Here is a 14,288-nt window from a genome sequence, read left to right on the forward strand (position 1 = left end):
AATAAAATACTTCTATGAATTGAAAGCTTAAATAATATAGAAGCATATAATATAAGTTTATATTATAATTAGAATCTCATCCTTACATTTATCATGAATTGAATTTATTAGAGACTTGAGCTAACTATACCATTAACACGAGAACAACATATATTAATAAAGAACAAAACAAATAAATAAGGTTGAATTTTATATAATATAGAAACATATCATGAACAAAATAAATAATAACATAATGTTAGATAAGAGCATAATAACAACAACACATAATAGAAGAAATCAAATGTAAAAGGTGAAGAAGAATTATGAGATGGAACCATTGCATGTCACTTGAAGTTTATTTTAATAAGTTTTTAAGTGGAGCCAAATTTTATGTTATTTATAAATACAATTAATCTCAAACTTACAATAAAATAAAATAATTTCAACAAATTTTAATTCCAACAAATACAAAGTAAATAAATATTTTTGTAAATAAAAACATTATTACTTATCATGTTTTTTAGGATTTTTCTTGAAATTAATTTTTCTTGTCGGTATTTTATTGTTGATCTCTCCCCTCATCACATAACACATTAAAAAAATTGTAAAATACATATCAATCTTACACAAATAAAAATATTGAGAAATAGTAAAGAAGAAATAGATGAAAAATAAATTATTAGTGAGAAAGCAATAACAAAGTTTAAATTCACTCATTGAACCACAATATATATACATAATATTCAATTGTTAATTATTGTTTTGTTTGTTGGATCTATATCTTCATTTTTCATAAATAACTTAGTGTTTTTGAAAATTATAAGTAATTTAATATCAAATAATACTTGAGTATTTAAATATTTAAATATTTAAAGAGATTTCTTAATATTATGTGAGAAAGGACGTGAATTATACTTGTACGTGACAGAAAAAAATTATTTATCAGGGTTTATATTTTCATACTATAAACTAGGAAACTTAATTTCCTGTTATTTTTTAAAGATAAATTAAAAGTGAGAAAATTATTTTTCAAACTTTATATTCCCATAAAACTAAAAATATTTATTTTTTAAAAAACTCTAAATGTAAGATAAAGAAGTATCTGATTTATTTTTTTTATACTGATTTAAAAAGATACATAAGATAAGATGAATAAGATTATTATTGGGGTGAATATAATAAAACCCCTGATTCCTAAAACCCCTAAAATCAAAGACCTATTTTTTCTTTTAACACTGAATCTTTCTTCTTCTTCTTCGTGTATCTCTCCGATAAACCCTTGACGACGTTTGGACCTGTTTTGACGGCGCCGCCATGGTTCTCTTCACCGAGGTAACGGTCCTCTCTAAATGATTCTGGTTTACATTGCAACTCTCTTCTTCTTCTTCCGTTAGATTTGTCTGACGCCGTGACCTCGCAGGGCGTGACGAATTCCGTTAAGGCGGTGGGGTTCAGTTTCTTAACGAGTGACGAGTTACTAAGGAGCAGTCGCGTGAAGATAACGAATCCGATTTTGCTCAATCCGCTGCTTAACCCTGTTTCTGGTGGACTATACGACCCTGCTTTGGGTCCGCTGGATGACAAGTCTCTGTAAGTTCATATTTTCATATTTCATCGATTTTTACTCTGATATTTTGATTGAGGTTTTATGTCTTATTGGCCTCTGGTTTTAGAATATTGTTTTTGACTTGGTTGGGTGGAGACAAGTTGTATAGAGTAGTAATTGATAGTTTTCAGATAATTGAAGATGTTTATTTCATGTTGCATTTATGTTTCATGGCTTGAATGAGACATGCCTTTTTGTTTGATGCAGTTGCAAGTCATGTGGTCAAGGTTCTAAACATTGCCCCGGTCATTTTGGTCATATTGAACTTGTTTCTCCTGTCTACAACCCTTTGATGTTCAATATTCTTAGCAGTATTTTACAGAGAACTTGTTTCTCTTGCCATCATTTTCATGCTAGCAGGAAAGAGGTAAATTTATGTTGATTTGTAGATGTGATGTGGTAGTTGTATATGTTTGTCCTTATATTTGTGTAAGATATTTATATATTTCTTAGCTATTGTTTGTTTGTTCTTGTGTTGATGTAAGGTGGAAATGCGTACTTCTCAATTTGAGCTCATAATGAAAGGGGATATTATCAGGGCCAAAAGTTTGGATTCTATTATTTCAGATGAATCCAACCACTCAGGTGATGGTGATGAGAGCCAGGGTGTTGAGCAACTGGGAGAAAATTGGTCCTCCCTTCAATTTAGTGAGGCAATGTCTGTTCTAAGGAAATTTCTGCTCCGAAAATATAAGAAGTGTCAAAATTGTGGAGTCGTGAATCCTAGAATCAGTAAACCAACCTTTGGATGGTTTCATATGGTAAATTCATTGCTTCTTGTTACTTAGTTTATTTTCAGAAATTAAATTATTGTAGAATTTAAATCGTTGTAATAATAAAAAATTTAAATCAGTGTAATAATAAAAAATAGTTTGCTGTCAGTGCTAGCTCCAAGTTACTTTACATCTTTACCCTACACTTTCTTTAGATGTAATAATACTTTTGTGATATTTAAAAAAATATATATATTACAAATATTAAACGAATCTTTTTGTACAGTTTAGAACTGGCAATTTTTTTTTTTGGAATATGGATGATGACTTAGTAAGTTTGAAATTTGAATACCATAAAGTCCATATCTCTACTGTGGATATTGTATTTTTTTTCATATGAAGTATTTATGTTTGTAGGTATTTATAGTTGCAGTGTCTAATTCTTACCTTTCTTTTCATTTCCTTTCCATTCTCCTTTTTTGGTTTCTGGTTGATGGCTCAAGAATGTCCTATCTGATGATGAGGCTAGAGCAAATACCATGAGAGCTCTGGAAAGTGAAACAATCAATGATGATATGTCTTTAGGTGGTGGGGAGACTACAGAAGAAGAAGATATAACATCTACTGGGACTGCAAAAAGAGATAAAAGAAAAAAAGGGAAATTGTCTTCCAAGCTAGCTGCACAAAATAAACTTTCTGGGTCGTTGCTACCATCACAGGTTAGTTTCATGCTTATATTGACCTATTCTATTTTGAAGGAGAATTGTCTGCTTGATGACATGTTTAATGTAATAATAGATGCTGTTTGCAAATGTGTGTGGATATTTTCATTTAATTATTTTCAAATTACAGGTTAAAGGTATTTTAGAGCTTCTGTGGGAAAACGAGGCCCGACTCTGCTCTTATATTAGTGATATTCAAGATCAGGGGTTTGGAAAGAAAGCCGGTCACTCAATGTTCTTTCTAGAGAATATTTTTGTGCCCCCAATCAAATTCCGTCCCCCAACTAAAGGAGGTGATGATGTACGTATGCCTTTTCTTTATCTGTTAACTACGTAACATAAATTTGTTCATTCAGTTCCTTTACATCCTCAATAATTTACTATAGGTGTTATTCTATTAAAGTGTTTTTTTTTTCTATTTCTAGATCATGTTAATACTGATCTTTGGTGAAAAACCAATTTGACATCTTACCCAACAGATTAACCAACTTTTAATTCTAAGGAATAAAGGAATGATTATGTACCCTATAATTTGCTTGTGTTTTTTAATGGTATAGTTGAGTGTAGTAGATAAATAAAAAAATTGAGTAGTTGGCTGGAAATTTGTGGACATACAGGGAAGGATAAGATTAGGGCTGATAATGATTATATGTATGTGATAAGATTAGGGATGATAATGATTAATGATAAGATTGACCTTTTCCAATCTTCTAATTTCTCTATGTGATGAATCCACCTAGCGTGAGACTTGGTTGTTGCAGAAATTAGGTTAGGATTGTAACTATTGATTTTAATTTTATTTATTTTGTTAATGTTTGACCATTTTATCCTATACTTCTTTTAATTGTGTAGTGAATGCTTATGTAGGTGATGGAACATCCTCAAACTGTTTTGTTGACTAAGGTTTTACAAGGCAACATATCCTTAGGAGATGCCCATATAAATAAGTTAGATCCTTCTAAAGTACTGAGCCGGTGGATGGATCTTCAGCAATCTGTTAATTTGTTATTCGACAATAAAACTTCTGGTAATAGTTTCTTATTGTTTCATTTTCTTTAACCTGTTCAAGATTTGAATGGTAATAAGGAACTGCCTGCCTTTGGGTGGGTTTTAATTTGTCAATAAAAACATTGACCAATATTATTATTAATAGATAATAAAGCAAATGCAGAGAATGAAAATAAAATTAATCTTATAAGTTTTAATTTGTGATAAAATACTTTATAAGATGATCTACCTAAGAATGGAAAATGTAAAAAATATTTTAAGAGAGCTCAATTTTCTCTTGTCTGATTCATTCATTTATATGGATTCTTACATCAATAAAATAATATGATAATCTAAACATAGGTTATACAGAAGATGAGTTAACCTATTCTAACATGTTAATCCCTTCACATAAGTTGAGCAATGCTGACATATCTGTTATTTGTGATTTGATGAATAGTTTACTATAAACTGAGGAATGAATCATTACAAACATGGAACAATGCTGTTAATGGTTCATACATGAACTTATCTTTTCTTTTTGCTTGGTCTAGGCCAGGGAGAAGTAGCTGCTGGCATTTGTCAATTGCTAGAGAAGAAAGAAGGCATCTTTCGCCAGAAAATGATGGGAAAGAGAGTTAATTTTGCGTGCCGTTCTGTCATATCACCTGATCCTTATTTGGCAGTCAATGAAATTGGGATACCCCCATATTTTGCTTTAAGGTTATCCTATCCTGAGGTGAGGGTTGTAACTAGGTATCATTCAATTTCCATATTTGTTATTTTCTTTGTGATGTTTATTCATTTTGGCTATAGCGTATAGGATCACAACATGTATACTGCATACATTTGTGAAGTGTTCTTGTTTAATTTGGAGGGAGATAGAATGGAATAGCTTGAGTGTGAAGTGGTTAGCTTACTAAGAACATCTATATAGATTCTTAATAGACTAAGTAGAACTGTTTTCTGTATAAGATGCTACTTCACAAATACGAATTTCTATTAATACTAAATGCATTTAACTGATGCATGAACTGCATGTCAGAATATTTTGGTCTTGTATTTCTCTTTACTTCATTTTCGGCTAATAATATATAAATCTAATAATCTTAGACAAGCACACCATCTTTCCCTTGGTGTGACCCATATAATTTAAAGAAGGTAAATTGATACTGGGAAGTAACTGTTCTCCTATAAGTACAAGGGTTTAATTATGCTCTGAAATGCAAACACAGTTTAATTCAATCTTCCAATTACAAATCACCAATATTATGGCTTTTGAGATTGTGGTGTACTATGATGATAGTATAAAACTAATTTACACTGTCGTTGTAAAGTCTTTTTCTCTAAATATAACTGCACCAAACTTTGGCCTAATTATTATCACCAGAGCACCAGAAATGTATATAGAATGATAAATTGGTCCAGAAAGAAGTGAAATGTTCAGAATTTATTAATTACTCTATACAATAACATGCTGATAACTGATTATTATACTGCAATGGTCTTATTGGACTCTACATGGAGTAGGTTATTACTAGTCATTATCTTCATATCTCATTTTGTTTCCTGCCAATGCCTTTATGTTAATACCTTTCAGAGAGTGACTCCTTGGAATGTCACGATGTTAAGAAATGCTATCCTTAATGGCCCTCAATCCCATCCTGGTGCTACACACTATACTGATCAACAAGCAACAGTCAAGCTTCCACCAAATGGGAAGTTGCTTTCTTTTATATCAAGAAAATTACCATCGTCAAGAGGAGTTATTTTGGATCATGGGAAGATTTCTGATCAGGAATTTGAAGGGAAAATTGTGTATCGCCACTTGAAGGATGGTGATGTTGTGCTTGTCAATCGACAGGTAATGCATTGTCTCATCAGATGTTTTATAGAAATAATGCAATTTATATTTATTGTGGAACTGTCTTTGATTCCTTTAATGATTTTTTAGGTATAGAAAAAACAGAAAATCTAGTATCACACCAGATTGCTGGATGTATGTTGTTTGATTATTCTCATCTACAATTGGAAACTGTCAAGTTGATGTGGTTCTTGAAAATGTGTGATTTGAGTTTTGTTTTTTCATAAGTTGGTATTGATAGTATTGTTTGCATAACTTTGTATTGTATACTACAACATAGAAAAAATGTGAAGATAATATTGAGTAATGTGTGATATGAATGAACAACATTCTGATGTGAATTGACTTTATATTCTGTTGCAGCCAACACTCCATAAACCTAGTATAATGGCTCACGTAGTTCGTGTTCTGAAGGGAGAGAAAACTGTACGGATGCACTATGCAAACTGCAGGTAGTATTTAGTTTGAGATTGGTGTGATTGTGCTATAAATTATGTATCAATACATTTGACTATCTGACAATCATATAGGGTAACTAATGTCAAAAAAATTGTTTCTTATTTTTTCTTCTTTGTGATCTCAGTACATATAATGCCGATTTTGATGGTGATGAAATTAATGTACATTTTCCACAAGATGAAATTTCTCGGGCTGAAGCTTACAATATTGTAAATGCTAACAATCAATATGTGAAACCTACAAGCGGGGATCCAATCAGAGCTTTGATTCAGGTATTTGCATAAATTTATTCAAAAAGGGCGGATCCATGCTGCAGGGCATAATGATCCCTCCATTGTGGGATCAGGGGTTGTTTCCCATAGTTGTATTGTATCTATGACCAGTAGGTCTCTATGTGACAACATTGTTTCTGAACCTCCTCACCTTCTATTTGCTTATTTAGTTAATCCTTACATATTTTACAAAACTTCTCTTCTTTGGGGTCCTAATATTTTTTCCCTCTCATTTTGCTCTATTTTTCCAGGATCATATTGTAAGTGCTGCTCTTCTTACCAAAAAGGATACTTTCATAACTTATGAAGTGTTCATTCAACTACTCTACAGTTCTGGTGTATCTATGACTGGGCTAGGCTCATTCTCTGGCAAACACGGGCAGAAAGTTTTCATGACAAATTCTGAGTTTGAAATGTTTTTGTTTCCTCCAGCAATATGGAAGCCTGAACCCCTATGGACAGGAAAACAGGTTGCTATCTGTTACTCTTATCCTTAAGACTTCCACACTTCTGATGTTTTAGCAAATTACTTTCAACATAAACTGGGCAGAAGCTTTTTCATTTAATATTTTCTTCCCTTGTATTATTTCATTATAATTTATTAAGGAATCAGTATCTTTGAATGATATAATGGTTTTATCAAGTACATTTGGTCTCTTGTGTTTTTCTAGGTTATCAGTGCATTGCTATACTATATCACCAGAGATTCACCACCATTTACAGTTGAGAAGAATGCAAAAATACCATCAAATTTTTTCAAAACTCAGGTCAGGGATGGAAAAAGACATACACGTGATAAGTCAAGGAACAAGGTTGAGCCTGATGATGAGGATAAATTATTGATTTATAAAAATGATTTGGTGCGGGGTGTGGTTGATAAGGCTCAATTTGGTGACTATGGTATAATACATACAGTGCAAGAACTTTATGGATCCAAGGTTGCTGGTAACCTACTCTCAGCATTAAGTCGGTTGTTTACTACCTTTTTACAGGTTACCTACCAATTCAATCGTTTTGCTATTGTGACATTTTTGTCAGTACTTATTTAGCCTACATTCTTGCATGGTTTTGTTGTTTCTTTCAGATGCATGGGTTCACATGTGGAGTAGATGATCTTATGATAACTGAAGAAAAGGATGTTGAAAGAATGGATCAACTCAGAAGTTGTGAGGAAATTGGTGACATTGTGCATCGGGAATTCATTGGAGTAATGAATAGTGATATTATAGGTAATTGAAATAAATAATTTTATACAAAAAAATATTTTAAAATAATATTCCATTTCCAAATATGATAATTATTAAGAATAATGAAAATAAATGTAGGATTAATCCCCCCTGTGTAAAATACACACATAAGGTTGTTTATTTATAGATGGAAGTAATAACAAAATTATAGAAACTACTGGCTAAGCTCGTTAGAATGAAAAGAAGACATCTGCAAGGATATAGGGTTGATGGCAAATGGAAAAGTATATTCATCAAACAAAACATCTTTTGAAATAAAAAGTTTTCTATGTGAATCCAGACATTTGTAATCATTGTGACAAGAAGAATATCCTAAAAAGGTTCAAGTAGTGGATTGAAACTCAAGTTTATGATGATTATAGGGACGAGTTTGTGGATAGCAAGCACAACCAACACTTTAAAGAAATCATAATTAGGAATTTTATGAAAAGCTTTGGAGTAAGGAACATAATGAAGCAAAGCAGAAGTAGAAAGTCTATTAATAAGATAAACAACAGTGTGAAAAACATGATCCCAATAAGTCATGAGAAGAGAAGCTTGGGAAAGAAGAGGAAGTCTCATTTCAACAATATCACGATGTTTACGTTCAATAACACCATTTTGATGATTTGTTGGTGGAATGTTCACCGTCTAAAATTTGCCTCAAATGTATTTATTTCACCTATTGTTCCACGAACAAAAGTAACTGCCCGGATATGGAGATGGGTGCATGCGTTGGATTATCAATATAATTTGTAACCATTGGTATTTGGTGGCTACTATGAATGAATGTTCTCCAAATGTGTCCTGAATGGCCATCATCGGTTGGGGTTGTTTTATTCTGATGACATCAGTTGTATACTCATTTGATGTTAGTTTAGTCTTTGTGCTTGTTATGGAAACTATTAGAATGTGTCTACAACATGCTCATGCAATAGTAGAAAACTGAAGAAAAACTTGTGCTCTTACAGATTTTATGAAGGATTGACAGTTATCTTTTAGGGCTGTACATGGTCTTTCCTTACTGCCATTTGATATTTTTTGTGTGAAATTGTAATGCTTTAGTATATTTTTCATTTCAGATCCAATAACATTGCAGTTGAATATTGAGAAAAAAATACGCAGTAATGGAGAAGCGGCCTTAACATACTTGGATAGGAAAATGACAAGCAATCTTAACTCAAGAACAAGCTCAGGAATATTAAAGGATCTACTATCTGATGGAATATTGAAACCTTCAGGAAAAAATTGTATTTCCCTTATGACTACATCTGGAGCTAAGGGTAGTATGGTAAGTGCACTGTTGTCTAAATGTTTGTCTACATTACTCTCTTTTGTTAGTTGTGAGTGTATTGTTTTATGATTCAGAGTACTGTAGATACTGCACATGCGTTGTTAGAAAAACCAAGACCTTTCTATTAATATTATAAGTGGAGCGTGGCACAAGTTTCTTTAATGCTACAGACATTTGAAGTCCTAAAATTTTGTGCATGAGAAGATCCTATTGAAACCATTATTATGTGCTACACATTTTAATTATGATGAGACGAGAGTTAAACCATTATTGTGTGTTTTATAGTTTTTGAAATACAAGATCATATTGAAGAGTAAGTAGATTCTTCTCAACATTCCAAATTATAGAAGGAATAGCTTGAAGTTTTATCTTTATACTATGATTATTGTTATTTTTACATGTTTTCATTCATTTTCATTAATAGTTTACAAGGTTGTAAAATTAGCGTGGTACAAATCAATTATGCATCATGTTTATGGCTTAGTTATTTGAATTTGATTTCATATTCTTTTAAACAGGTGAATTTCCAGCAGATATCTTCTCATCTAGGCCAGCAAGAGTTGGAAGGAAAACGAGTCCCACGCATGGTTTCTGGAAAGACCTTGCCCTGCTTTGCTCCCTGGGATTGTTCCCCTAGGGCTGGAGGGTTCATTATTGATCGGTTTCTTACAGGCCTTCATCCACAGGAATATTACTTTCATTGCATGGCTGGTCGTGAAGGGTATAAAAATTACTTTTTACATGATAGAAAAAAGTTCAATATGCATGTTCATGCTTCTTAAGAAATGATTAGATCATCAGTTCACACCATTGTAATTTGCATTTTTAGAACAATAATTTGCATGTGAGTAATAATACTAGGGTAACCTTGAAAAAGTGCTATGATGATCCTAGCGGATAACCTCTTTTTTGCTCCACAGGTTAGTTGATACTGCAGTCAAAACATCTCGGAGTGGGTACCTGCAAAGATGCCTGATGAAAAACCTTGAGTGTCTTAAAGTTTGTTATGATCATACTGTCCGAGATGCTGATGGTTCAATTATTCAGTTTCACTATGGTGAAGATGGTGTTGATGTCCATCATACTAGCTTTATCAACAAATTTGAAGCATTGTCAACTGTATGAGTGCTTATTATTTTGAGAAAACCATAAATTACACATAATTTGTAGCTTGCTTATATGTTTCATTATTTTTATTTTCAGAATAAAGAATTGGTTTATGGCAACTGTTGCCGTCAGCTAGACAGATCAAGTCCATATATTAACAAATTGCCCGATGCTCTCAAAGAAAAAGCAGAGAATTTCTTTCGTGACTCCTTAAAACAGAGAAATCTTGGTTCTCTGAAACGAGCAGAATTCTTAAAGTTGATGGAGCATAAGTATGTCTCTTGTCTTGCTCAACCAGGTGAATCAGTTGGTGTATTAGCTTCTCAATCTGTTGGCGAACCAGCTACCCAAATGACGTAAGATTTTTGCATTCTCGTGAACTTTGATCCTCACTATGTGAATATAACGTGTTGTCACCTAGGGGTGCTCTTTATGCATTGTTTTATTATTAAAGCGCATGGAGAAGTATGAATTTGTTAGCAGAACCATTCTTTTATGATTACTTGAACCAGAGTTAGCAAACACAGAATGAGTTTTACTTGTAAGGTTGGAAGTGGGTGATGAAATTCTGAGGTGAGCACTTATGGAAGATGAATACTGGAATGCCTTTTTACAACTTATCCTGCACTGAGCTTAGGATAAGAGGATAACTGTTTGACAAAGCAAGTCATTTGTGAAGTCAGCTCCTTTCCTTAATGGTTTTTGTTTGATATAAACTCTATAAAAGCTTTTATAGGGTTAAACAAATGTGGGTGTAATGAGTTTATGGAATGACTTGGCCTTGATGTAAACGTAAACTAATTATATCTTAATTAACAAGTATAAGCTTATATGGTATTATACAAGCTGCAGTGCTTTCCGATGAGCACATACTGAAATTTTCATAGGGAAATCTTCAGATGTGGACAACTTTTTTGTATGTATTCCTGGTGAAAGTTTAAGCAAAACTAGAACAATGTCTTTATTTGTGTCTGGTGTTTATATAGGTTTGTTCTCGTTGCATCTATAAAATTCTCTGTAATGATAAAGTAAGATTAATTTGTACACCTGTGTGGCTGATTAATTGTATTTTTGGCTTCTTTTTTCTAGTTTGAATACTTTCCACCTTGCTGGTCGAGGTGAAATGAATGTGACACTTGGAATTCCACGATTGCAAGAAATTGTCATGGCTGCTGCACGTGATATCAAAACTCCGTTTATGACATGCCCCTTGAGATCGAATAAATCTATGTGAGATACATTATCTATAGTTTTTGTGTGTACATTATTTTTGTTTCTGAAAACTTATTGCTTTTTGTACTCCGACATGCATAGGGTTTTTATGCTATTGTTATTTGCAGGGAAGAAGCTATTTGTCTTGCTGACAAATTGAAGAAAATCACTGTAGCTGACATAATTAAGAGTATGAAGGTTTCTGTTGTACCAGTATCCGTTCTTGGTGGTCAGGTTTGCAGTATATATAAACTTGTGATGAAGCTATATAAACCTAAACAGTATCCAAAATACAGTGATATTACCCTTGAAGATTGGGAGGACACTTTAAGAATTTCCTTTGTGAGAGAGTTGGAGGATGCCATTGAAAATCACATGGCACTGCTTTCTAAAATTAGTGGCATAAAAAAATTCAAGACAGATCCACAATCACATTCAAACAGCTCAGAAGATGCTCACGGCAATGGATCAGAATCAGAGACAAAAGGTAAAAGTAATGATGATGACGACGATGATGATGTTGTTGAAGACACTGAAGGGTATGAAGATCTGGGATCAGATGCACAAAAGAGAAAACGGCAAGGTACTGATGAGGTTGATTATGAGGATGGTCCTGAAGAGGAAACACATGATGGTGTGCTGTCAGAGGAAATTGAAAATGATGAGGATAATGTGGATGATAACATGACACTTGATGCTAGTGATTCTGAAGGACTTGACGAATTATCCGAGTCCAAGTCTATTTTTGAAAAAGATAGTTTGAAACGGGAAAAGAAAAAATCTAGACCAACAACAAGAAAATATGACAGGGCAGTTTTTGTGAAAGCTAAAGGGATGCATTTCCAGATCCACTTTAAATTTACCGGTGAACCTGATATTTTGTTAGCTGAGGTACTTTTAGCTCATTTCTGTTTAATACGCTGTATAAATTTTGGGTTTCATGTCTTTCTATACTGCTATCAAAGTTTAGGTTGTGTTATTTTCTTAAAACTAAAAATAGTTTATTTTTATATTCTTGGATAAATGCCTAGAAGCACAGTGCCTTCTACACTGGTCAGGTACCCTGGGCATTATAAATGCCTAGAAAAACAGTACCTTCTTCTACCACGCTAAAATTAGTTTATTTTATATTCTTGCCATTTTTTTCCTACCATAGTATGGGTGCCTCTATTCTGACATGGAGTCAGTCATAGAAGCAGTTTAATATTTTGTAAAATATGGTTTTTTGAAGTTAGTGTTAGTTACTTTTTCATTCGAAAATCTTGGCAATGTTATATATGTGCTAGCGTGTTTTTTTTTTAAGAAAAATATGAGATGTGATAGTGGCCATTCCTCGATCTTTTATTATCCTATGTATATGTTCTAAGGAAAGTGAAGTGAACTATGACAAATATGCCTGCCGTTGCCTCTTGGGGGCATATATATATATGTTGTCGCTACCTATTTTGCTTATAAAACTCAACTGTTTTCAAATTAACTCTATGCAGATTGCTTTGAGATCAGCCAAGAAGGTTTGCATTCAAAATTCTGGAAGGGTTGGTGAATGTAAAGCTGTTACATGTAAAGAAAGTGGAGTAATGTACTATGGTGAAGATAGCAGAAAAAGGGATGATATTCCAGCCTCTGTGAAAGAAAAAATACCAGCACTGCAGACATCAGGGGTACATTTTAAAACATTCTGGGAGTTGCAAGATGATCTTGATGTTAGGTATATTTATTCAAACAACGTGCATGCTATGCTAAATGCTTATGGGGTGGAAGCAGCCAGGGAGACCATCATCAGGGAAGTGCAAAATGTTTTCAAATCTTATGGGATATCGGTAAATATCCGGCACTTGACACTCATTGCTGACTTTATGACGCACTCTGGTGGCTATCGTCCTATGAACAGAAACGGGAGCATAGCAGACTGCACATCCCCTTTCATCAAAATGTGCTTTGAGACAGCTTCCAAATTTATTGTTGAGGCAGCTTATCATGGGCAGGTGGACAACTTGGAGACACCATCTTCCAGAATTTGTCTTGGTTTGCCTGTGAAGATGGGAACTGGGTGCCATGACTTGATACAGAAATTGGAGATATGATGTAGCCGGCATGTTCTTCAGCACCACAGCTTTGGCCCCCGCATGCCTGGAGGTCATGCGAAATTTTGATACCATAACTGCTACTAGGACAATTTCCGAGTCCATTTTTGTCTGTGGTTCGAAATTAAATTGTTTGAGGTAGAATTAGCTTAGTCTGAAATGCCATTCATTCTCCAATGTACACTTAGGTGCTGTAATGACTAGTGTTCCTGTGACCTTGATTTTCCGGTTGGTCTATATTTTTTTCACATATATAATTTGATATTGATTGTTTTTCTTCAACAATAATAGTCTTATCTCACCAACTGAAATAGGTTGCAACTTAGGACAAATACATGAGGCCATGGTTTTAGCATTTACTCCGTTGTTCAATGGTAATATATCATTGGGGGGATAGTTAATTTGGTAATGTGAACTGATTTTAGAGAATCATTACATCCTGTGGTAAACATTTACTAGAATAGTGATGTTTTCATAGGGAAATTACGTTAACTCGTTATACAAAATGTTTCTGCATGTATATTTTTTTCATGTAAATAAAGGAAGATATTTCATCAAGGTACTGGAAGTAATAAACATTGATTTCATGAAACTGAGTCAATTCAAACTTAATGAACAAAAAACCGAGATACCTCTTAATCAGAATCTATTGTTTAAAATGATATCAAATAGAGCATCAGTGTTTTCACTACTTGGAAATTTCAACAAACAGATTGTTGGAATGCGGCTTTAGTTTGAGAATGAGAAATATTAGAATTTT

The 14,288-nt window shown here is 33.2% G+C and overlaps 1 protein-coding gene across 1 annotated transcript; it reads left to right on the forward strand.

Annotated features, from left to right (window-relative positions):
• The first annotated feature begins 1,132 nt into the window (after positions 1 to 1,132).
• LOC137830590 (DNA-directed RNA polymerase I subunit 1) lies at positions 1,133 to 13,813 on the forward strand. The gene is made up of 21 exons (XM_068638027.1): positions 1,133 to 1,314; positions 1,403 to 1,572; positions 1,796 to 1,955; positions 2,074 to 2,349; positions 2,805 to 3,020; positions 3,154 to 3,324; positions 3,891 to 4,050; positions 4,565 to 4,749; positions 5,611 to 5,874; positions 6,238 to 6,326; positions 6,458 to 6,605; positions 6,857 to 7,075; positions 7,277 to 7,597; positions 7,690 to 7,834; positions 8,914 to 9,122; positions 9,644 to 9,846; positions 10,046 to 10,244; positions 10,329 to 10,588; positions 11,322 to 11,462; positions 11,573 to 12,335; positions 12,932 to 13,813. The coding sequence occupies exons 1-21, from the start codon at positions 1,297 to 1,299 to the stop codon at positions 13,526 to 13,528; spliced, it is 4,914 nt and encodes a 1,637-aa protein (XP_068494128.1). The 5' UTR covers positions 1,133 to 1,296; the 3' UTR covers positions 13,529 to 13,813.
• Positions 13,814 to 14,288: the final 475 nt, after the last annotated feature.

The sequence above is a fragment of the Phaseolus vulgaris genome, chromosome 7, assembly GCF_000499845.2.
Source record: "Phaseolus vulgaris cultivar G19833 chromosome 7, P. vulgaris v2.0, whole genome shotgun sequence".
Lineage (NCBI taxonomy): Eukaryota > Viridiplantae > Streptophyta > Magnoliopsida > Fabales > Fabaceae > Phaseolus > Phaseolus vulgaris.

Bases quoted from the DNA above. Each gene is read 5' to 3' on its own strand.
- LOC137830590 (XM_068638027.1), top strand. The intron at 6,606-6,856 runs GTATTTGCATAA...CTATTTTTCCAG, and splicing joins CAATCAGAGCTTTGATTCAG to GATCATATTGTAAGTGCTGC. The intron at 11,463-11,572 runs GTGAGATACATT...TGTTATTTGCAG, and splicing joins TTGAGATCGAATAAATCTAT to GGAAGAAGCTATTTGTCTTG.